This window comes from Semicossyphus pulcher, unplaced genomic scaffold (assembly GCF_022749685.1).
Source record: "Semicossyphus pulcher isolate SPU_LCO1_2020_fin unplaced genomic scaffold, fSemPul1.0.p SCAF_2, whole genome shotgun sequence".
NCBI classification, from domain to species: domain Eukaryota; kingdom Metazoa; phylum Chordata; class Actinopteri; order Labriformes; family Labridae; genus Semicossyphus; species Semicossyphus pulcher.
In genome coordinates this window covers 6,360,746-6,383,811 of record NW_027211693.1, presented here as the reverse complement: position 1 = coordinate 6,383,811, position 23,066 = coordinate 6,360,746, and the positions used below count along the sequence as shown (strand labels likewise).

The window sequence follows — 23,066 nt, the reverse complement described above, 5'->3', positions numbered from 1 at the left end:
CATGATTGGTAAGAGAATCACATGCAGGTTACTAAAGAGTTTAGACCGAAAAACCAATCAATATCGCTGCATTTCCTCTCAGCTTCCTGATTTAGAGGCCTTTGTGGCCATTAAAACATACATCTGGAAAAGTTTTAGTTACCTTTGTCAGCAGAATGAAACATTATTTAAATGAAATAACCACATCAGTCACACTGTGTCTGAAATACAAGATGAAACTTTTGTGTAGCCACAATGGCATCAGCTGTTGTCATCATCTGTGCTGGCTAAGTGACTGACAGAAGTTTTGTAGTTGCCCGGCAACAGCAGCAGGGAGCTTCCAACTCTTATGTCTGTGCTGCTTCTCAAAAACAAAGGCAGAGTGGTTCAACAGGAGTTTTCATGTAAAGTGCGTCCTGAATGATCAGAGCTTTTGTGTTTTTGATAATGACTAAAGTTAATTAGAGAAAAAGCAGCTTGAAACTGGAGAAGCGGATTTGTTCTGTGACAGTTTGCTCGCTGATAACGGGCCAAAATGTTCAATTCTTAATCAAAGGTGGGATATGGAGTTTTATCACCATAAAGTCTGCAGTATATTAAAGTCAAAGAACCTATAAATACAGTAAACAAGTCGGACCATGATTTACCTGTCAGCATCTTTCAGTACAATCTACATCTATCTATTTATCTGTCTGTCTGTCATATTAATTTGGTGATATTAAAATCACTTTATGTGCAATAATGTAAATTCACCAGTGGCGATAACTTTCCTTTAATTTGATCGCAATAAAATGAAATTAATCATCATTTTATTAAAGGACCCCCTGGAGCCCCTGCACTGACCCCTGGAGGTCCCCAGACCCCACTTTGGAGAACCGCATGTCTTTAATGTCTTGGTTTGTTTGTGTGTGTAAACAGATGCGCCCCCTGCAGGCGGCCTTCCCCCACTGCTCCTCCTCCTCCTATACTCCGCTCTCTGACTCCACGGCTCCTCATTCACTAGAAGATGGCGGACTGCGCTCCACTATTAGATGAGGAACTCTCGTCCTTTGTCTTCAATTACCTGACAGAAAACTCCGGCAGCCAGGTAAGACCCCGGGCTCTTTGGACGCAGCGAACCTTGGGCTTTCCATACCGGGGTGCATCTTTGCACGTCGCCGGCCGTGGCAGACGCTATGCCCGCTTGATGCGAGGCTTTCGCCCGGCTTGTCAGCACCATCTCCCTGGCACAGTGCGAGCCGGTGTCTCGGTCTGCGTGCATGTGTATGTGTATGTGTGTGTGTGAGTGTCTTGACGTCTGGCTTTCACGTGTTTTTTGGAGGAAATGTCATCAGCCATACTCAAATGAGGAATTGGAAGGATTAAAACGAATTTATATTTCAGTGTTGGCGCTGGAAGAGGCGAGCAGCCGGTATGTTGCTGTTCGGGCAGGATTATTTGGTATGCAGGGGGGCGCTTTGGAAACTTTTGACGCATTCTTGGGGGAAGTTTTAATTTCAGTACCGGAGACTTGGACACGTGGTGCGCCTCTGAGCGCATGGATTTAGCCTGAGGACTATTATGATATATGACATTACATTACTAATCCACCGAAAATACATACTTGTCGGCCTTTTTATTTGCGCCTTACTCGACTGGTTGAACTTGATGTTTAATGTATTTTTCTCGCAGAATCGAGGCGGATGTTTAATAAAGTTTTGGAAGCAGTGCAAAACATCAACGCTGTGTAGTGTTATTTATCCACTCTACTTTAAGCGGCTTGCCACAGCACCGTGAGCTTAGCTGGGGATCTCTGTGTTGGGTATCTGCAGGCTGTTCGGTGCGCTTCAAAGTTGAGCAACTCCCATCGATGATTCGTATCATACCTGCAAATGTATCAATTATGCACTTAACGTTGCTGAAAACAAAGAGATTGAAGGAGATTGAATGGGTTAAAATCAAGAAAGTTGCGTTTAAGACGTTTGCATAATCGTTTGCGTAATCGTTCAGCAACGGTTACAAAACGTTAGTGTGGTTCGCAGGGTTGTATGCTTTAACAGAGTGAAAACAGCGGGTTACTTGGGTTGTGTGTCTGAAGCAGTGATGATGACTGATTGTTAAGTCATGGTTTTGCAGGGGAATTGTTTTTGCACTAAATTTCAATGAAGCGTATAGACACCAAACTGCCTTAGAAAATCTCTGCAATTCTGGGATTCCACGTATTTACATTATGCATAACACCTACAGCATATTTAATGTTGTAAATGAATGGGTATGATCTTTAATTGAATTCGGCACACATTCAACACACCAAGCAGTACTTATTAAAACAATATGTGAACTTTTACAACTGGCTTTTCAGCTAATCCCAGAATAATCTCCTTCCCAAGTACCCCATGGAGGGCGGTAGCGAGTGGTGTTTACCATTTACAGAAGTTAAGATTTCCTCAAAATAAATTGATGCTTTGCACATAAAATGTATGCCGAATTTTCTTTAAACAAGTGTTTATTGACATTTGCTCCTATGCTGTGTTGTATGAAATGCGCATTATTGTGTACATGGAAGGAAATAATAAATTGGAGGATTTCCCAAGCGGGTTTGGTGAATTCTCTCTTATCAGGAAGGAACCCATCAGGACTAATCTCCATCGCACTCCTGGCTGTGAAGTCGCGCTTCCGACAAACGCACTGATCATTACCGTGCACGCTAACCCATGACATGATCCGTCATTTGAACACAAGACCCCCCCTCGGTCCTTACTGCATCACAGCATGACGTAAGATTGCATCGTGGTGATTGTTGGTGCTTTGATTGCACGGTCATCTGAGGGTGTGATGAAGGCGGGTGGGTGTATGTGCAAGTGTGTAGGGGGGTTGAGGGGGTGGGGATCTGTCACAGCTGATTGGCAGCTTAAGCAGGTTAATTCAGTGTGTGGTGGGATCCACGGAGACTGTGGGCTATTTATAAACGTGCAGCAGTGACTTGTGCTTCCACAGAACACATCTACAGTACAAACACAGACTGATGTTTCTTAGATGTTAATGGGAAAAAATAGTCCCCCATGTGGGAAGAAATGCACCAAAACATAGATAGAAACATTCTGCATCAATGTGATTGTGGACACCTGGATACACATCTAGGAATTTTATTATATTTTTCTATACCATGGTTTAATGAGCTGCAATATTAATCGTAATATTATCATTATCCCAATATGGCCACGTGCAATATCCTAATCACAGAAATGTATGTAAAACATGCGACAAAACTAGGTTATAATGAAGAGCTGTAGCACTGCAGAGATGCCCTGACCTACAAATCCTCTTCTCCTGATGCAAGAACTCGTTTTTGTTTGGTCAGGAACCCGACCAACGTCACATCATCATGTTGTGCATTTATTATGGCTATTACACATGGTGAGTGTGATTTGGTGCAGACTTACAGCCACTCCCTATTAAAGATGGCTTGTAGTTGTCACAAGCCATTTGCCTGCTGACCATCTACCATGGAAACATTGCAAATACATATTTAAATACAAGTTAGATGGCGTGCAGGAGTCTTTTTACAACTTTGGATCCACTCATTCCTCTTCTATGCACCTGTCTCAAGAAATAGACGTGCAATGTGTTCCTTTGTAATAGTTTGACAATGAGAAGTTCTAGTGCAAACATCAATTATTGTGAACAATATGGCAATCGTGCCGTCCATATCGTGCAGCCCTAATGCATAATATGTCCTAATTCCCCGAACAAACTAATGCTAACTTCAAAACTTTCCCTTTAAATTTAGTTGAGTTAAAAAAAATCCGACTATACCAAATATTTCAGGCTGAATTAATGGGAAACGTGGTGTTTATTGCATTGCATATGTGAAATATTGAACAAAACATCTCGAAGATTTGCATTTGATGAAATCGAGCGGCCACAATTAGAATTTTACACTCTGCATAAACATCATATAGCTGCAGGAAAGGGTTGGAACGAAGTCATATACACTGATAGGATACTGTGTGATTTTATCAAAGCTTGTTAAAGATAAACAAAAGGATAAAATCAATGCATTTCTGCAGTGACATGCATGCCGTAAGACCTTTGCAGCTCGCGTGATGCTGTATTGCTGCAAAGTCCTTGAGGGACACACAGGGAGAAACAACTTGAGTTTAAGGAACAGGGGAAAAAAGAAATTGCACATGATCACTGCTTAACTTCTTTTTTCAAGCGTAGTCCGATAAGGTTATCTATTCTACAAATGCAGCATTAATATGTTAATATTTACTCAGGGTTATTAGGGCTGGTGGTTTGCTCTCTCTCTCTCTCTCTCTCTCAGTGTGTGTCTATGCCGCTCGCCCCTGCCGGCTGGTTATTGTAATACTACTCTATCCTCGTGACTGGGGTTACAGAACAGAGCTGCTGCAGTCATGTGAGTTGTAGTGGAGGGAGGGAGGGAGGGAGAGCGGGAGGGAGGCGTTACCCGTGACGTAGAGGAGGGATAGCAGACCCTCCCTCCCTCCTCCTCTTCCTAACATGTGACTGCTTCCCCATCTCGCTCTGCCTCCCTCGCTCACTCTTACACATACATACTGTACTCATGCTTACTGTAATTGTCTCATGTTCACTTCCTGTCTTTTTCTCTTTCACACACATGCACTTAATCCGCCCTTTTTCCCCCATCTTACTGTATCATAGAGACAGTTTGGGAAGTATTCAAATGTAGTAGTTTTATTGCACATGGAAAAATTTAAATTTAAACCTGTTGCATCCTAATTTCTGAGGCAAGATTTTCAAAAACACCTGACCATGCAGCCCCTTTTTGAATTTGTTTTTCTGACGTTGAAATTCTATTCTTTATTTCCTCTTAATTTAGTACACAGAGTCTGGATAGTTCGTCTTTTCTAGAGCTGTACGTTGTATGCTTACGTGGAAGAAATGGTGGTGGATTGCTTGTCTCTGGTTGGAAATCTTCCCCTTTAAAGTTATCGTTAGACACTTGTACAAGCTCATCGACCACAGGCTCATCGGTCGGCCGATGCTTCGCTGCTCGTCTCTGAAAACAAATGTGTGGTTTTCAAAAGAGCAAGTCATCATCGTGTCTGACTTGTGCAACCTTTCAACACACACTTTCATGTACTACTGATATCACACATGCTGAATTAAAGATACAAACAGCATATCATACTTTTATGATGCTAAGTTGCAGCTTATTGAGATAATAGTCGATATCTCAAAGATTAAGAGGACTTTGAAAGTGATACTAAAGATTTTGATCTACAATCAAGTCGAGTTCATTGTAAATCATTTGTGCAATAACTCTGGCAATCTGTTTATTGGTTATTTAGAAGTTGGCTGTAAAGTGTTGTGGGTCAGTTGCATAATGAATAAGCGAAAGATCTGATAGTGTAGCTTGTATCCAGTTTACTATGATGTTGTAAATGTTTCTTGTATCTGCTCCATAACACTCTTTGAGTTGTAGCCCCGAAAGATGATCCAGCTAACCAGTTAGCAGCCTCATTGAGCAGTTGGGGAACCTAACACTACCTGCTCCTACTAACAAGCCTTCTCAATTGTAGTGCTAACCAGGTGTGCTATGGCTAGACGGCTAACAATCAGGGGGATTATAGGTAAAATGAAACACAGCCATGTCTTTGTGAAGTCTGGTGGTAACATAATCTTTCAGCTGTTCTCAGAGCTGCAGCCCTCAAGTATGGCTTACCATCCGAGGCCCTGGACATAATGCTAATTTTTGTGTGTGTAAATGACACTAAAACCACCTCCACCTAGCCTATATAACTGCGAGTATCAAAAGCTTGTTTCGTAGTGCAGTTTGTCTCCCAGAGCTTTTTAAATGCTAATCATTGACTGGGTGTCGAGGGCCGCCCGTCTAGGTCCATCCAGGGGATTGACTCTGGGAAGATCAGGCCGACTTAACGTCAGTCAGCACATCCTGCTGTAACAGGACACAACCAGCCACGGGGCATATGCTAGTAAAATATTAGCCGCGGCTCGTCAGTTATTCCACTCTGCCTTTGGGAGTTGAGCAACCCTACTCCTGAAGAGTCACATGCAAGTTCAAGCTCAGCAAGAAAGAGTGGAATCTCCCTCTTCCAATCTCGAAATGACATATTTAACTGTAAGATTAGTGTAGCAAATACATTCATATCAAGAAACTACATGCCCTGGAGGTTAAATGTGAAGCATCTAAAGAGAAGTCCAAATGGTTGATGAGTCCTGATGTATGAAGCTACTCCTCAAACTCACTCTAGACATTCTTTTGCAGCTTTACACACTCTTTAAATGAATTCAGGGATGTCTTCACAATAACCACAAAAAGAAGAACAGTCCAAGGATGAGACGGTATCGAGATAAGAGCCTGAAGTTGATTAGTAATTGAAAAAGCTTGGAAATACTTTCCAAGAACATTTTGTTCCCAGACAAAAACAAATAGCTTCCATGTTTGCCTCCTCTGTTCCCCAAGATGCATCTTATTATCAAGTAGCCTCATCAAGACAAAACTTCAAGTGTTTAAAACGTTAATTGCATCTTAGAAACGATGCCTACACCTTCCAAATGGAAAACTTAATAAAGCTTAAAGCCATTACTGCGCTGCTGTGTGGCCCTATAGAGCCTCATACTGTCAGTCAGCACTTTATCCTATAACGCCTCCCACGCAGCAGGCGGTTAGCTCCCAGCCTCGGCTATCAGATGATCCTATCGGAAGTCACACCGTCACTTACTGACCACATTGAACTATATGGTATCTAAACCAGCCTTAAAATGCATCTGTACTTAGTGTGCAGACAGGCACTTTACTTTCTTTATCTAGGCAAATAAATCCAATCTAAATTGGACGCTGACAGTAGAGTGAGGGATCTGGACAGCCAGGTAGGCAGGCAGACAGACAGGTGTATAAATAACAAGGCTTTGAAGTTCCACCAGAGAGTGATGGATACAGGTGTTATTGGCCGGGACTGCGACTCACACTGTGCCAGAGACAGACAGACACCCTCTCCGCCGCCATATTTTATCCTTCTCTGTCCTCTGATTTTGGCTTTTTGTTGTGGCTGGCCTACATTTCAGGCTTTCTTGCCGTTCATTCCCTCTTTTATCCCCATTTCTGTGTCATTATCTCTCTCTCTCTTCTGTATCTCTTCTTGTCTGTCTCGAGTCGTGATGTGCAGTGCTGCAGTGCAATTTGTTCAGCTTGCAGCCTTGCAGTGACTCACCTGTCCCTTCTGTCACTGTGTACTGGACTCACACACACGCTTTAGCGCCTTAGCTCGTGAGTGAGCATCACTTGAACATACACAACAGGAATGCCTATACAGTATATTGTACAGCATGAGTAAGACACTGCAGTCACATTTTTTGGATTACAGTTGACTGAATCATAGTAAGAATACTATTGATCACCATAGTGCAATCTGAACTATAGATGACGATCTATAGGTACCTGTCTAGCGTCAGACTTTTAGACTTTCAAAAGAAGCAGTGAGGTAAGCGATAAATAAGCAACCTCCAGTAAGATTTTCACAAAATAGCTTGCTGACAAACATTTCACATTTTATGACTTGCATAATTATGCATGCTAGTTACGTAACTGATTTATTCATATCTAAACTGTAGTTGACTTAAAGGAGCAGTTCGCTCCTAGAAAAAGCCGCTGTCAGTCAAAGCCGGTGTTCTCTGTAATCAATAGGAGCAATAATATTTGAAAAAAAAACAGCTCGTGGTTTCCTCCATTCTACATTCACCACCCAGCGTGCATTGCGCCCCTCCCTCTGAAAGGAACGGCCCAGCGAGATATGCTGGAGTGAAATACTACCGTTTTCGCTGCAGGCAACGGCTCAGAGCGGGAAAGAATCCGCAATACGACAAGAATATACCTGTGGATTGTCTAAAAAATCTCCAGGTCTGCAGTCTACATTTCAAACCTGATGATCTTCAACGAGACATGACATCAGAGGCGGGCGTCCTAGATTGAGGAAGTGTAGTTTAGCGAGCTCCCAGGCCGTTTTATGTAGTCTGGCGGAGGTTTTCCAGGGCCCATTGGAGAAGCGGATAACGTCCTCCAAAGGCACAGAGGCGAATTGCATTTTTTTCCCACCATGATGGCATTATAGCTGTCCATAATAGCATGACAGGACTGAGGTTGAAAATGAGCTAACTGGCCCTTTAACTACATGTCATAGATCATTTACATGAAGTAACTTTAAAATAAGTTTACATTTAGTTCATACTGGAAATCTGTGTTTGTTTGACCCATTTATCACCCCAAACTTGTGCCCAAAGCAGACCTTCACACTCTTCAACTACGTCAACCGACACCTAGGCCACAGCAAGCTGGAGGACAGGGTCCACAAAGGTTGCTAAAAGGGTACCTAGATGTTAGTATTTGGGGGGATAGAGCCACTGACCAAGCTGTCATGTTTGAAGGAGTGAGAACAGGCTGACAGGTCAGAGTACATTGGTCAAAGCATAGCGCCAGTAGAAAGGACACAGTGTTCCCTCAGTTGTAATCTGAGTGTATGAAGTATTATTTTGGAGATGCAGTCAGCTGTGTGGCCGTGTTTGCGGCTGTGTTAGATTTACAGCATACATGTTGTTTATTGCATTTGCCCTGTGCTAAGATGAATGGTGAAGTGTTAAATCGATGGAACAGATATGGCCTCACCCTGTGATTGCTGCTAAATCGACTCAGGTCCGTGTGATGTTTCCTTCAGCTGTGGTGCTGCAACAAGGTGCCTTAATGGATATCTGTGACCGTGTGTAAGTGTAACTTTACATGTATGTTGATGTACAGTTAATCCTCATCGTGTGTGTGTATGTGTGCTCAGAGTGGGCGCTGGGAATATGGCTGCTTCCTCCCAAATCCCTCTGAGGTTCATCAGGCATCCGGCTTAGACACTGACCCCCTCAAGAGGCTTGTGTGTGTGTGGGCCTGTAAACAAGGATCGTAAACTGCATGTATGTTTCCCATGATGTGCTGTTGCTAGCTAGTGTGCTAGCACAGATGCAGGTGAGGGGTCTCTCAATAATTAATTGCATGGTGATTCGTCAGCTGCTCACTCAGGCCTGCCTGGCAGCAGAGGCTACAGCTAACACACGCACACACATTAGAGGCTGAATGATTTCTGGATTACACAAGAAGGATTTTCTCACTCAGAATTGAGATTGCAGTTATCTCTCACTGCGCTCAAAGGAAACCAATTTTCATAAAAAATAGTCCCTCTGTAATCTGATCTTTTCTGGTGTGCTGATGTCATGCATAAGGCTGCTGTCATTAGTGTTAGTGCTCGCAGTCTCAGAGCTGTATTTTTTTTATAGCTCTGCTCACTTAATCTTACCTGGAATTACTGTGGTTTAAAATTGTGCCATGCTGCAACTATATGGCAAATTAATGCTCGCTAAAATCATGCTCCCCCGATTGTCATAGTTTTCTTTTAATATTTGGAGCTCTAAATTCAAGAGTAGGACAAGAATCTGGCAGCACAACGTGTGTCACGACATGGGGGTTGTTATTCAATATATCGCCATGTATTGCGACGCTGTAAGCAGGGTGATATATTTCCATTTTTTCAAATCCAATTTTAAGGAAACTTCCATCTTTGTCTTGACTTTGTGCGGTCTGAGCAAAGAACGTGACATTTTCCCAGATCAGTTAAATTGACACAATCTTTGCATGTAAACTATTTATTAAATTCAATCAATACAGTACCACAAAACATAATATTGCATTACTAATGTGTAGCAATCTTTTCTTACATGCCTAGGTTATATGTGCAAAAAACATTGATTATCTTTATTAGTTTTTCTTGTGTCTCTTCAATATGTTTTATAGACTTGTGCAAAAAACGGAGTAATTAAAATGTTCTCGGTTTGATGCGTCAGATATCCCTGCTAATGCAAATATGGCTGAATCGATTTCATTAAGATTGCACAGAGATATTTACTAATATTGCAATTTTAATATGATTAATTTTGCAGCTCATACAGGATAGAGAGCAGCTAAAGATATCATCCAGATTCATTATGGAACATTATCATCTCTACGATCAATCCCTTGATTTCCATCGTGATTATGTGTCATTTACATTTTCTCCTTTAATCAGTTTGATCTTTGATCTCCCTCTATTTAGAACACAGTCTGCCAGCGCTAACCTTTAGCCTGGTTTCTAACACAGGGATAAACAGGGCTAGCAAAGGCTTACTGAGCAGCAAGGTTCAGGGCCAAACACAGCCACACTCTACTTCTTCATTAGATTAGTTTCCAGGAGCAAGGTTACATGAGGCTACACCTGAGCTGAGCTTCTGCTTCTCTTTGGCCTAATTTGGACCTGCAGAGATGAAAAGGTCTCATGCTGCCGTCTGGTATCATTGCGGATCCAACCTAGGCTACTTTTTAAACAAGTAATTGTATCTGAATTGAATTAGCTCATGATTTATGAACTTTTTAACATCAAATTTGACATTGTAGCAACTCATTTGACCGTATCTCCTCGGAATAACTCGATGAAATAAAGCTTGCAGAGCAAAGGGAACAGGAGCAGTCAGAGGTCACAGTGTCTGTCTCTCAGATCAGGCAGGTCTTTGTAGACTGGGAGCTCTCGCAGAATCTCTAAACCCAGTTTGCATCCTATCTTGCATGCACACTGCTGGGTTCTCCAAACAGTTCTTCTTCCCCTGAGGTGGAGCAGCAGAGCAGCACTCAACCGTGCAGTGTCCAACACGCACAATGGCTTCATTGCGTGTTGTACAGTGGGAGGCAGAGAGAACAGATATGGTTGCAAGAAAGAAACTGTGTAAGAGACACCAGTGAGCGAGCGTCTTATTTGGTATTCATCATCTCCCTTTTGCTTTCTTAATTTATATGAAAATCTATTCAGCTCGTCGCCATGTTCCAGGTTGTTGCCGTTCTCACCGTGACTCAAACCAAAGTGGGATCTGAGGATGTAAATTCTCCTCTCCTCTCTCCAGGCTGTTTTACTTCAGATTATATACTCTACAGTCAGAGCTGTGGTTCACTCTTATCACCTCTCATCACATTTTCCTTCTCTTCTTTATGGTGCTTATCTTCATGTCACATGCAGACACTCGGCAGACCACATGGGGAGTTTTCATTTTCCTTATTTAATCGTCATTTACATACCTTTTAACCTTTGCTATGCCCGGGCGCTGAGCAGGTTCAGCTCCTCATCCATGTCGTTTGCATCGATGGCTGCTGTGGGCTTTTAACCAAGAACTTTTTCAGGGTTTTAGAAATGTTGTGGCCTTAACAGAACATATTCTGTCGCCTGAGACCTCCAAACCTTCGGGGAGCACTATCCTATCATAGGAGCACTGATTGGTTCGTTTCTGGGCCTCATGTAAAGCACTGTGCAGCGAGGACCAACTGGATCCCCCTTTACATGATTTGACTTCTACTGTCCTTTTACTTCAACATGTTGTTGTTCTGCCCCATTAAGGTCATCAGAGGCCTTTCTTTGTAGGTTCCCAGCTTGTTTTTATGTTACTAGTCTTCATTTTTTCATGTGCTCGAGGTTTTACTGGGAGCTGGATTTTCCGTAAAGGTCTCCTCCTCCCGGGGCGGCGGTTTAGCTCAGCGGTTCTTCGCCTGTTTCCAACACTATCCACTGTCTTCTCTGTGAAAATAAAGGCATAAAAGGCCAATAAAAACTAATATAAAACAAATAAAAGGTCTCCTCCTTCTCAAAGCAAACAAACCTGAGGATTCAAACCAGTTCAGAACAGTTTCATGACTAAAGTCAGTGTCTGACGCTCTTTGCCGGAGACGTAGGAGCTGCTAGCAAAGCTGCCGCTAACTTATGCTCACTAGCTGACTAATATTTATCCTCCAGTTAAATGATATAGTTAAAAAGGACTGTGACTTGGTTTTAAACACTAAACAAGAAGTCAACCGACAGTGTTTTAAAGTCTAAAGGTAAAACATGAAGGCTAATACACGAGTATGGCCTGATTCTGCACTAAAGAAATGGAGCAAATAGTCGAGGCTTCGTATTGAACAGCTGATGTTGGTGTCTTTGCTTAAAACAACATATTGATAAGTGTTTTGTGTGCATTGTCTTGAGTGTATGCTTCAGAGGATCGATAAAGTGGTCTTGTGTTGTGTTATCCTTTCATCTATGCATGGCTCTGGATGAGTGTCTGCGTGTATACGTCATGTGTTTGCTGCAGAGCTTTGATGCATGATTACATCCCTTATCAGAATTCCTCCTCACGCCTCCGGCTCTTTTTCTTCTCATCCGAGCACATATGTTGTCGTCAGCTTGTACGTGCAGGTGTGTGCATGTGTGCGTGTGTGTGTGTGTCATCTGTCCTTAGCTAACCTTTGCTGGCAAATTTGTATTCATCACAGGGACCCTGTTGCTGTATTGATAGTGTCAACACAAGCGTGAGGCTGTTTGTCATTCTACGCACATGCCCACATACACACACACACACACTCACACATGGTAGCTTTGTAGAACACCTGAGGGAGATAGGACGGGGTTGAAGGAGAGGGAATCCAATCTCACCCAGCAGCAGCTCAGGGCTTTGTAGGGAAGTATGCGGAGGCCCAGCGGTCGCCGAGCTAGCTGGCTGCCCTATTTCTTTCAAGCTCTCCTCCTCCGTTACCTGATTTATCACGGGGGCAGCCGCCAGGGAAATGTCTTATTTTAAAACAGAAAAGAGCGTGCAGAGAGGGCTGTGTCTCTTTTTTTTAAAAATCTGACGAGATGAGAGGAGATGCCGACACCAAAGCGACATGTCAGCGCCACACTGAGCCTGAAGTTAGCCTTCTCTCCACATGTGTACAAGATGTGGCATTTGAAGCATGTAAGAGATAATGGAAGCTGGTGGGGTTGGATGTCGGGGATCTGGGGATTGCAGAGCGTGTCACTGCAGTGATTGCTTCTGTTTTAAAGGGAACAACAACAATATTACCACAGTGAAATGTAGTCATTTTAAAGTGATTGTTGTTTGGAAAAATAAGAATTCTGCACCTGATGTTCGTCTCTTATTTTGAACGTCTAGCATTATCAAGTGAATGATCTGAATGTTGACTCGGGAAGCAAATGCAGAGGAATATGTTGGATTGAAATTTCCTCCTGTTGTAAGATCACATAAGCGATGGTTCTTAGTAAACTGCCTCAACGTCCTGGATTTCTGGAGTCTACAGGGTTAAAACAGGGTTCATATTAAACCACACAATAGGTTATAATGTTGTCCACAGCTGTACAAATGTATATTACCCTGTAAGAAGGCTTGTTCTCTGTCTGCGAGTGTTGAAGACTCAGACTTTGATACTTTCTGCTGTTGTTAAAATTGAGACTTTGAAGCTGAGCAACACTGTAATAAAACACGGGAGATGAATGGGAGGTGTGCGAGGGATGGAGTTGTAAACGCTGCTCGCTGATATTGGTTTGGGCTCTGTCACAGCCCACGGCGTATAGGTCTCCCTCTCTCTCTCTCTCTCCTTGACATTTTGCCAGTGTTTTGGCTGGGGCTCGCCCCGTCTTATCCCCCAGACAGATCGAGTTGTAAAGATGTCTGGACCGTGGATGGGCAAGCACCCAAACTGCACAAACACACATCATCACTCTTTCGACAACAACACTATAGCCTGCTGGACGGGAGATGTGACACACACACACTTACTGGGACACTGCCAAACGTAACGTATATACCAGTATGTCTTAATCCACTGGTCCAGCAGGATTATCGTTTGTGATTACGACACATGCTGCACGAGGTTAGGGATTACGTGATGCAGTCATGGCCATGCAAAGTTTCTAACCTGCTCCTCTGATTGAAGGAGAACAGCAGCAGCAGCAGCAGCAGCAGTGACCTTTTCGCATATATTCATCCTTAATATTCTAGTAGTAGCAGCACACCCATGCATGTGTTGTAGTTGTAGCAGTACAAGATGTTGCAATGGAAGAGCTTGTAGTAGCAGAAGTGACAGCTGCAGCCATACCAGTAGGAGGGACCTGTTGTTGTAGAACAAATGGTGCTTTTGTAAAACTAAAAATACTAATAGTAGTAAAGCAGTGATTGCTGAGGTCATGCAAACAGCAACATCACAGAGTCCAGTAGCAATATCTGTCTGTCATGACTTGATTTGATTATTTCCTGCTTGACCTCTGACATTAAAGGTATAGTTCGGATTTTTTCACCCCCAGTTGTATGAAATACTTGCTAGCAGTGTAGCGAATGCAAATCTATTAGCTTACTCACCGAGTCCCGTGGTCAGACTTCTGTCCGGTTCCGAACGTAGACCCTGGCATCACAGCGTAACGTTCAGAACCGCACAGAAGTCTGACCACGGGACCCGGTGAGTAAGCTAATAGCTTTGCACTACACTACTGGGAAGTATTTAATAGAACTGGAGGTCAAAATATCCGAACTATCCCTTTAAACGGGCAGATCATAGGGATGGGGTCTTGCTCCAATGCTATGTACCTGTGCTCCTGCTTCTGGTAGCCTTCTGACATTTTTGGAGCCGTGTAACCTCAGGGCTGTTTCAATGTTTTTTCCCACATGGCTGGTGGTATTTGCCAGAACTGCCAGGGCAAGCCTGGTGACAGTGGTGCAGAGGTTTTAGAAGCAGACATGGCAATATAGCTGATTCATAACCACAACTTCTTCTTCACCTTCTAGACCACTAAAAGCAGAAGCCTGGCAGTACTTTTTTGAAGTTTACTGAAGCTGTAGTAATGGTAGCAGTTGTAGGAGTATACTACTTACAGTAGTGAGCTGGTACCACAGTTGGCATTAGTTGTTATAAGGGCAGTCATAGTGGCATTAGTGCAGTGGATTTAGAGGCAGTAGTAGTGAAAGTTGTTGATCTAGTAGTAATAGTAGAGGCAGCAGTAGTAGATAATTATCACATGACTGTAAAGCAGGTTTGTTGGAGACACAAACTGTTTATAGTCTCAACACAATGATGGTTAGATTACCCTGCAGCCTTCTCTACCACGCCCTTCCCTCTGTGTGTGTGTGTGTGTGTGTGTGTGTAAGTTACTGTGTCTTTGTGTGTGTGTGTGTGTTTGTCTGGTGATCTCAAGGGCACTAGTGTAAATGAGACAAAAGGTTAAAGGAAATTTCCATGGCATGGTGCGAGGGACCACGAGGACATGAAGGGACTAACACACACACACGTAGATGCCAGCATAGCATATAGCCGTGGCAACCAGGTGCCATGGGAAGGCAAGCACAGGCTGGTGTGAACATGAACTTTTACACATAAACACACACACACACTTATCTAGCAACAAAGTCATAACATTCACTACAGAACTATTCAATATGGTTCAGCGCAGGACAGCACACACACCAAGCATCTCTCCTCGTCCGTTACTCGGCTTTAAAAGCCATTTGTTGTTATTTTTAGGTCGCGTTGCTTCCTCAGATGAAAGGTGCATTAATGTGTGTGTGTGTGTGTGTGTTTCAGTGTGTGTGTGTGCTGCAGCAAGGATTGTGTGTTAAAAATAGGTCCCTTGGCAAAGATGTGCACACTCGTCACTGTCACATCACACATGTGACCTTTGTGTGACCTCATAATTACTACAATATGGGCTTAGATATCGAAGCAGGACGTCTGACTCTATCTGCATCCTACAAAATAAAAGCGTTTATCAATTACAAGCCCGGCAGTGACTTAGTAACTGCAGACTAACGTAATAACTCATGAGAACTTAATAAATCGGCGTTCTGCGGGAGTCCAAAATGCAATAACTGTGATATTGTGATATATTCTCCTGATAATGCGACGTAATTTCACTGATAATTCATAATGATAAACACATTAGGGTGGAGTCGGCTTGCAGCGATGGGCTCAGGCCGCTCTGCAGGGCTTAGTGATGGAAACTTTAGAGGTGTGTGTGTGTGTGTTTGAGTGTGTGAGTCATGTGTGTGTGGGTTGAAAGCGAGCAGCAGGCTTCTACCTGCACAGAGATTGAGAGAGAGAGAGGTGGGTGAGGCAACCAATGTCCTTTGGGATGCATATACAAACACAGTGGCACATGCATAATCACTGCACACACACACACAGGCCATATATGGCTGCGTGTGTGTGTGCAGCCTCCCAGTAAAACAAGCATCCTAATTGTTTCTAAGCAGGAACTTTCCACTGTCACTTCTCCCTCCTGCCTGTGTTTGCGTGTGCGCTTAGTTCTTCTTCTTCCACTTTACATCCTGTCATGATTTCTCTCTCCATCTCCTCTCTCTTCTCTGTGTCTCTCTCTCATTCATCCCTCTCTCTCTCATTGACCTACTTCCCAAAGGCTGCTCAGGCTTGCGTGACCACAGTGCTCAGTGCTACGGTGATATGGCATTACACACACACACTGCTCACATGTATGCATAAAGCTTACACATACATATTTACAGCTGCACGCATGTAAACATTCATACCATGCATGAAGCATGTAGACCTGCAGCCTCAGTGTTGTGTAATAAAGCAAAGGCTCTTAGATGGAAGCATTTAATGTTTTTCAATTTAAAGATTTTACTTTGGACTGTGGTTAAATTGTGATGAGCATTTTTCCCTTTTTTTTTAACATTTATAGACTAATAAATCGCAAAACTAATCGCAAAGTGCAGCCTTAGTTACGATCTATTACAATGTCTTGCTACTCTGATAGAGGTGTGCTCCAGAGGAAATGTATGCAAACTCACATATAAAGCACAAAGTGGATTTAAATGCACTTAACTGAGTTATCATATCAAATGTCACAATTTTCTTTAAATTCTTTTAAAGCATTTTATCGAACATTAACAACGTATGTTTATATCAAACCATTGAAAGTCACTGAACAATAAATCAAATGCCACCTATCCCGAGCAACATTATCCTGTAGAAGACGAAGACTTACTTTAATCCCCCAGCAATTGTTTCACTGTTTTTACAAACATGCTACACACGAATGGGCCCGTAATACACACAGGACCCAGTGGACATGCATTAATGGAGGGATGTCAAAGTGAGGGGGCTGCACATGGACAGGCACCCCGAGCAGTGGGGGATTCGCTGCCTTGCTCAAGGGCCTGGCCCAGGAAAAGGCACCTTCCGGTTACCAGCCATAATGCCATGCTTTTTCACCTCCGTTTCTCAAGCCCCTACAGACTGAGCTACTGCATCATATTTAAGCCTGTATGACTTTGTTGACAATGTTTCATAGTGGCAGATATAATCAGAAGTAAAATAAGCTGACACAGTCTATAAAAGTATATCCAGAATGCATTATCAAACTTGTATTTTTGTGCCTGATTGAATTTCTGCAGCTTTTATCTGATTTTTGCAAAGAAAACATTTTAATTTCCACTGCAGATTTTGCCAGGAGCTAAATGCATTTTCTGTTTTCTGTTTTTGCATGATGTTGAAAAAGAAATTGTCCAAAATGTTCAGCACTTTATTGTTATGGACCTTTGGCAGATGTTGCAGAGATTGAGCCAGTAATTAGCATTACTTGTTGCTCCTGTTTGGAGCGTCGGCTTTGGTTTAAGGAGGAAATGATTTCGACTCGACGCTCACTTCATTTTATTGTTTGTTCTCTCTCTCACACCCTTGGTGTGCCTGTCTGAATGTCCTGTTTCCAAAACAGAATAAAAAACGAGTAGCGTCTTGTCGATAGCGCTCCGAAAATATTGACACACCCAGGCTGTAGTATGTTTCCCTCCCGCGCTCTCTCTGGTTCATTGTTTCCCTCTCACACAGCAAGGCAGGGCTCTGTTGACAGAAGAAATGTCCCCACTTGTGATGCAATACGGGTAATAAGCCAAATTCTTTCATGGTGAGTGTGTTTGAATGAGTATGTGTTTGGGCATGTGTGCATCCACAGGGAGCTTTTATATGAGTCTGAGAGAGATGTTTGTTGTAAGTGTAGTTTGAGGGTGTTTACATGTTGAAATATGTGGGTGTGTGTGTGTGTAAGTGTGTGTAAGTGTGTGTCCTCCTCCTGCTGGTCACTAGATGATCATGGGGCATCTGTACAGCAGGACAGCTTGAACACTGCAGGCTGGATCAGCTTATCTTGGTCGCTGTGCTGTTTGAATTCACTTCCTGTTTCCTCATCATTAATACCCAGGGTTCTTCTGAAAAGGGTTTACCAAAACCTGCGTGTGTGGAAGCTGTTGGAGCAAAGGTTTCTCTGGTGATCAAACAGGAGAGTTTTCTGTCTTTATAGGGCCCAGATAACAGGATTGTTAGATGGAATAAATGCACGATGGTCGACTTGGTGTCGTGTGTCTATAAAATTTCAGGGTGCATCATCATCATCGTCATCGCTAACGTATCCGCCTACCTGTCTCCGCCATTCCTGCGTTGCTAGCTGTAGCTCCTGGAGGACTTCGTCTTCGTCTCAGCACATTCACAGATATCTGAGTATCCCTTTATACGTCTGAGCATTTGATTTGTTGATGCTGTCTAGAATAAAGCTTACATTAACAGAACATGCCGTCAAAATAAATGGCCTTAAAGAGATGTATTTAAATGCAACAACACTGAATCCTGGCTAAAACAACCCGACCTGTACCTGTGTTGAACATCACTTCACTGGATTGCAGCATTACCTGATAACTCCTCAATCTGACAGTTGGATTACTGATTGGTCGATGGGTGGGTTTTTCCTGTATGAAACGGACACACCTCTGCATTCAGAAGCCCACCAACCACAGCAGCCCTGTGCACGTGTTGTGTGCAGCGTGTTCAAGCCCCGAGCCTCTCTCTGTCTGTCTCAGCCTACACACCTCTTTCCTGTCATCACACACCTTTCACTCGCTCTCTTTCACTGCGCACACACACACACACCTCCTGTGTTCCTCTCTCATGCTTCATGCTTTTCCCTCAGCTCTGCACAGCTTTGTGCTTTTCTCAGCAGCGCCTGACCTCGTTTCAACTCTCTCCATCCTTTTATTTCTCTCCCTTTTCACTTTTCATTTACTCTCTCTCCCATTTGCTCTTTGGCAACGTCTCTCTCTGCCACTCTTTTTCCTCTTCCTCTCCATTTACTGTATTCATTCCTTTCACTCCTCTCCTGATTTGTTTTCATTCTTTATGATGTTGGCATTACTCTCTCTCTCTCTCTCTCGCTCCATTTCACGTGGATATAGTTCTACCAATGCTGTCTGGGTTGAGATAGCAGTTTACCAAGACAACACACATACACGCTCGCATAGTGACAAGTTCAGGTTACCATAAGTGACTGGTGGATGTTTTGTCAATCAAATGTTGGATTCAGTTTGACAGCACACACGCACACACGCACACACACACACACACACACAGTGACAGGATGAGGTACACAAACACTGTTAGAGGCAGTTAGGCACAGCGTGAAATACAGAGAGAGAGAGAGAGAGCGAGTCTGGGAGTCTTCATGGTCTGATAGCTTATCGATTCCTCTGCAGGTGATTTCAGGAGGAAGACGATTTGGGGAGAAAGAGAAAGTAGACAAAAGAGACGGACAGGTGAGGAGAATGGGGGACAGAGGTGATGATAATGTAAAGAGAGAGTCTCAGTTATTAGGCACGGGAAAACAGATGTTGAAAGACTCGACTTCGACTGGATATGATTTTGAAAAAGATTATCATTAAAAAAAGACTTTCTAGGAATTGAAGCTTTTTCAGCGGGTGCACTCATTCTGTCAAAAAAGGCCTAAAATATAAAATATTCAAATCATTTGACCCCACTTGTCTGGTAAAATAAATCTTCAAGGGCAAAGTTATTGTTTTAAGGACTCAGAGGAATGTCAAACCAAACCAAGGGCTGTGTGACTGGTAAGTCCACCAGTGGAAACCAAGCTAATCAGTAAGCCTTAGAAAAGCAACATTTCGCCCTGTAGTAGACGTCCGGGGTGAAAAGTAGCCATTTATGGCCGTGCTTTCTCCTGCAGTTTTAACTAGGCTAATTAGTAAGCCCTGGAGAGCCCTTTATGGCCATTTCAGTGCGACGCAGGGTGAGGAACAGCCCTCGAAGGCTTGTCTTCTCCTGCAGAGCAAAGCAAGCTAATGGGCATGTGTTGGCTCGTGTTTTAAACCTCTGCGGGTGTTATTAATGCTGATGAGTAATATTGGATAGCTCTGTTTAATCATAAGACAACATTGCTAGTATGCCTTTCTGAGCCCTGCGTGGTCGGGGTTACTCCTGTCTTGCAAGATAGACTTCATTAGCCCGAGATTGTTAAACCCCTTTCCCACCGAAATTACGTAAGCGCATTGACGCAGGTTTTTCAGACCCGGGAAGACCTGCCTTTAGATGCCGATTGTCTCTTTTCCCATTGCGAGTGGAGTACACTGCTTTCGCTGTCTTTTCTGCTGCGTCACAAACGCGCTGGGAACAGGGTTAGTAAACAGTGTAACGGTGGTTAGGTCTTTATTGTATCTGTTACTCATTCAGTCTGTTTATCAAACTCGGCCCTGGACACGGGTGGGATTTGTAGCTGAGATGACAAGGAGTCGCAGAAGCTACCGATGGAGCATAGCATCACGCCGGAAAGGGGGTGGAGATAAGCGTGTCGACCTGGATTTTGTGTTCCCTTCATTGCCGATCAGAGCCGAGGCGATAATTACTAAATGCCGATTGTAGCCTTTCCCACATAGCAAAAAAACTGTGGGTATTTTGACCAGTGGGAAAGCGGCTTTATTGCAGTATTTTCTAATGAATAGGCTAACCTGACTAGTCCTGGTTGGCCTGGTTGAACACACGCCACTAAGGAGATCAAGAGTCCGGCTTTTACCACAGGAACGCTCCCCAAAGGCGAGGAACCTTTGGAGAAACTTGGTGTGTTTCCACTGCAGGGACCGGGGTCTATATGATCTTCTGGGGATGTAATTTTACCCCCCGAAAAGTCAAGCTCAGGGCCACTTTGGAGGCGGGTCTTGAAGCACTGAACATTTTTGATTGGATGAGTACTTGCAGCAGTTTATTCCAGCTTCAGCGTTGTTACTGTTTGTGCAGAAAAATGATCTCAATAACTGGACTCTCTGTCTGACCTCCCTTCCTTCAGAAGTAGTGGCCGGTACTAAACGTTTTGGGTACTTTGAGTTTAAACGTGACTCCGTTTAGCCCCCGTGGCTCTGCAGTGGAAGCCAGTCTAAAGAGAAGTCCATGGTCCTCCATTGAAATTCAGTTAAATGATCCTTAGTTGGCCCCTGTTGGCCCTGCACTACATCTCATGCTCGTTGGAAAGCCCAGTTTGGCCCTGAATCTGAACACTGTGTAATGCTGTTTGATACTCAGGTCAGAGCCAGACCTTCCTTCTCTCTTTTGTGGCTTTTATGTGTGTTTGGGTGGTGTTACTGCCATATTGTCTGGTAATGTAGTGGACCGCCTACTAGGAAGACTGAATGACCAGCCTGTATGTGTGTGTGAGTAGGTGTGTGTGTGTGTGTGTGTGTGTGTGTGTGTGTCCCATTAGAATAGCAGCCTTGGTCTGGTTCATTAGTCCTGTTGCCAGCAGCTGAATGAGGATCTGAACACCTCGGAAACCAGCAGAGAAAAGCTTTCTCGAGCTTTCTGTGCTTCCAAACACTCTGGTCGTGCTCTTGTATCGTGGCCACCAGCGCAACAGGAAGACACACACCACCAATACAGATTTTCAGCTCTCCGGGTAACTCAGCAGTTTAATGGTGTAGGGATGCTGCCACGCAGCTTTACTTCAGAACTTCAGGAGTAAAAAAGTCTGATCCTTTTTGTCGCGTCACTGTCGTCTGGATGGAGTTGTTTCAGAACGCACAGGGGGAACGACAAAAGACAAGAGAGCTGTTTAAAGTGATGTAATGCCTCCTTTGGCAGCCATATTGGAGGTCCAAAGCTCTTAGTGGCCATAAAGGGCTGATTGTTCTGTACTTGGGCATCTCAATTAAAGCATCTCACCAGAACGGATGGAAAAATGTTGCTGTTTATTTTTTGTGAAACGAATTTGGACGGGGGACATTTGAGGTGTAACAAACCAAAAGGATTGAGATGACATTATTTTTGAGAGTATTTCCAAGCAGCTGACTCCCCTCCGAATCTGGCGATGAAATCAGATTTGGCTGCTCAAAGATTAAAGAAGTCGTCGCTGTCAGGGGAGGTTACCAGCGGTGAAAGGAGCTTGAGCTGCCATTAAGATATAAAAAATGCAGAAACTTCTTTCTACACACCAAATCTGAAAACATGGAGGGTTTATACATGACTATAAAAACATTTACTAGTAAATTAGCAAAGTGTCTTAGTACTTACTATAGTAATACTTCACTACTGTATGTGGTTGGTAGCTCTTCTGCTCGGCTGGTGACTGACTGAAAGAGAATCTGCCTGTTTCCTCTCGTATGGAGAGAAATGTCAAGACTGCTGAGATGACTAACGCTTGCATAAGAACATCCTACTCACACACACACATAAACACTTACACACACTTGCACACGTAATCACACACTTTACAGCTCGTCAAACACCCACAAATTTGCAAATTCACAGAGTGACAAGTGTGTGCGTCCATAATTTATCCCCTTTTTTCTTGGAGTGTGTGTTTCCTCGAGTGAGAGTGTGTGTGTGTGTGTGTATGTGTGTGTGTGTGTGTGTGTGTCAGAGGGAACAGTTGCAACATGGTTCCTGGTAGGAACAAGTCGCATATCTGCCTAGTTTCCCTTTGAACCTTCCTTGCACTCACACACAATTTAAGGGCAGGAGACATATAAAACACACACTCCTCAACAGTGTGTGTGTTGTGTGCATGTGTGTGTATGAGAGACAGGGGGAATGAGGGTCGTATAGTAATAGGATGAGGTGTTGGCGTGAAGGTCGTTCTGCCACTATAACCGTGGTCTCTCTCAAACACACGCGCGCTAACACACAAGGTCTCACATCAGCTGTCTGTCCAACCCTGTGTGTTATTTACTGCGACATTTTCAGAGCTGACCAGCTACCTGAGCTTTGCACGAGCGAGTGTGTGCGTGTGTGTTTGTGTGTGTGAAGGCCAGTTCCAGCCTGCCAGGTGAAAGATTTGCTGCAGTGAGGGACGTTCACCAGAGCAGCTGCTACCCGAGACAGAAATATGCTCCTTTTTTAAGTTCTTTGAACATTTCATCAAACAAAAATATAACTGCATATTAAATCTACTCTGTAACAG

General features: G+C 43.5%; 1 protein-coding gene across 1 annotated transcript in view; it reads left to right on the top strand.

Annotated features, from left to right (window-relative positions):
* Positions 1 to 985: 985 nt before the first annotated feature.
* ppargc1b (peroxisome proliferator-activated receptor gamma, coactivator 1 beta) overlaps positions 986 to 23,066 on the top strand; it is a 90,458-nt gene continuing 68,377 nt past the window's right edge. The window contains exon 1 of the mRNA XM_069669971.1: positions 986 to 1,066. Within this exon, the coding sequence (XP_069526072.1) occupies positions 986 to 1,066 (81 nt within the window). The remainder of the gene's footprint in view (positions 1,067 to 23,066) is intronic.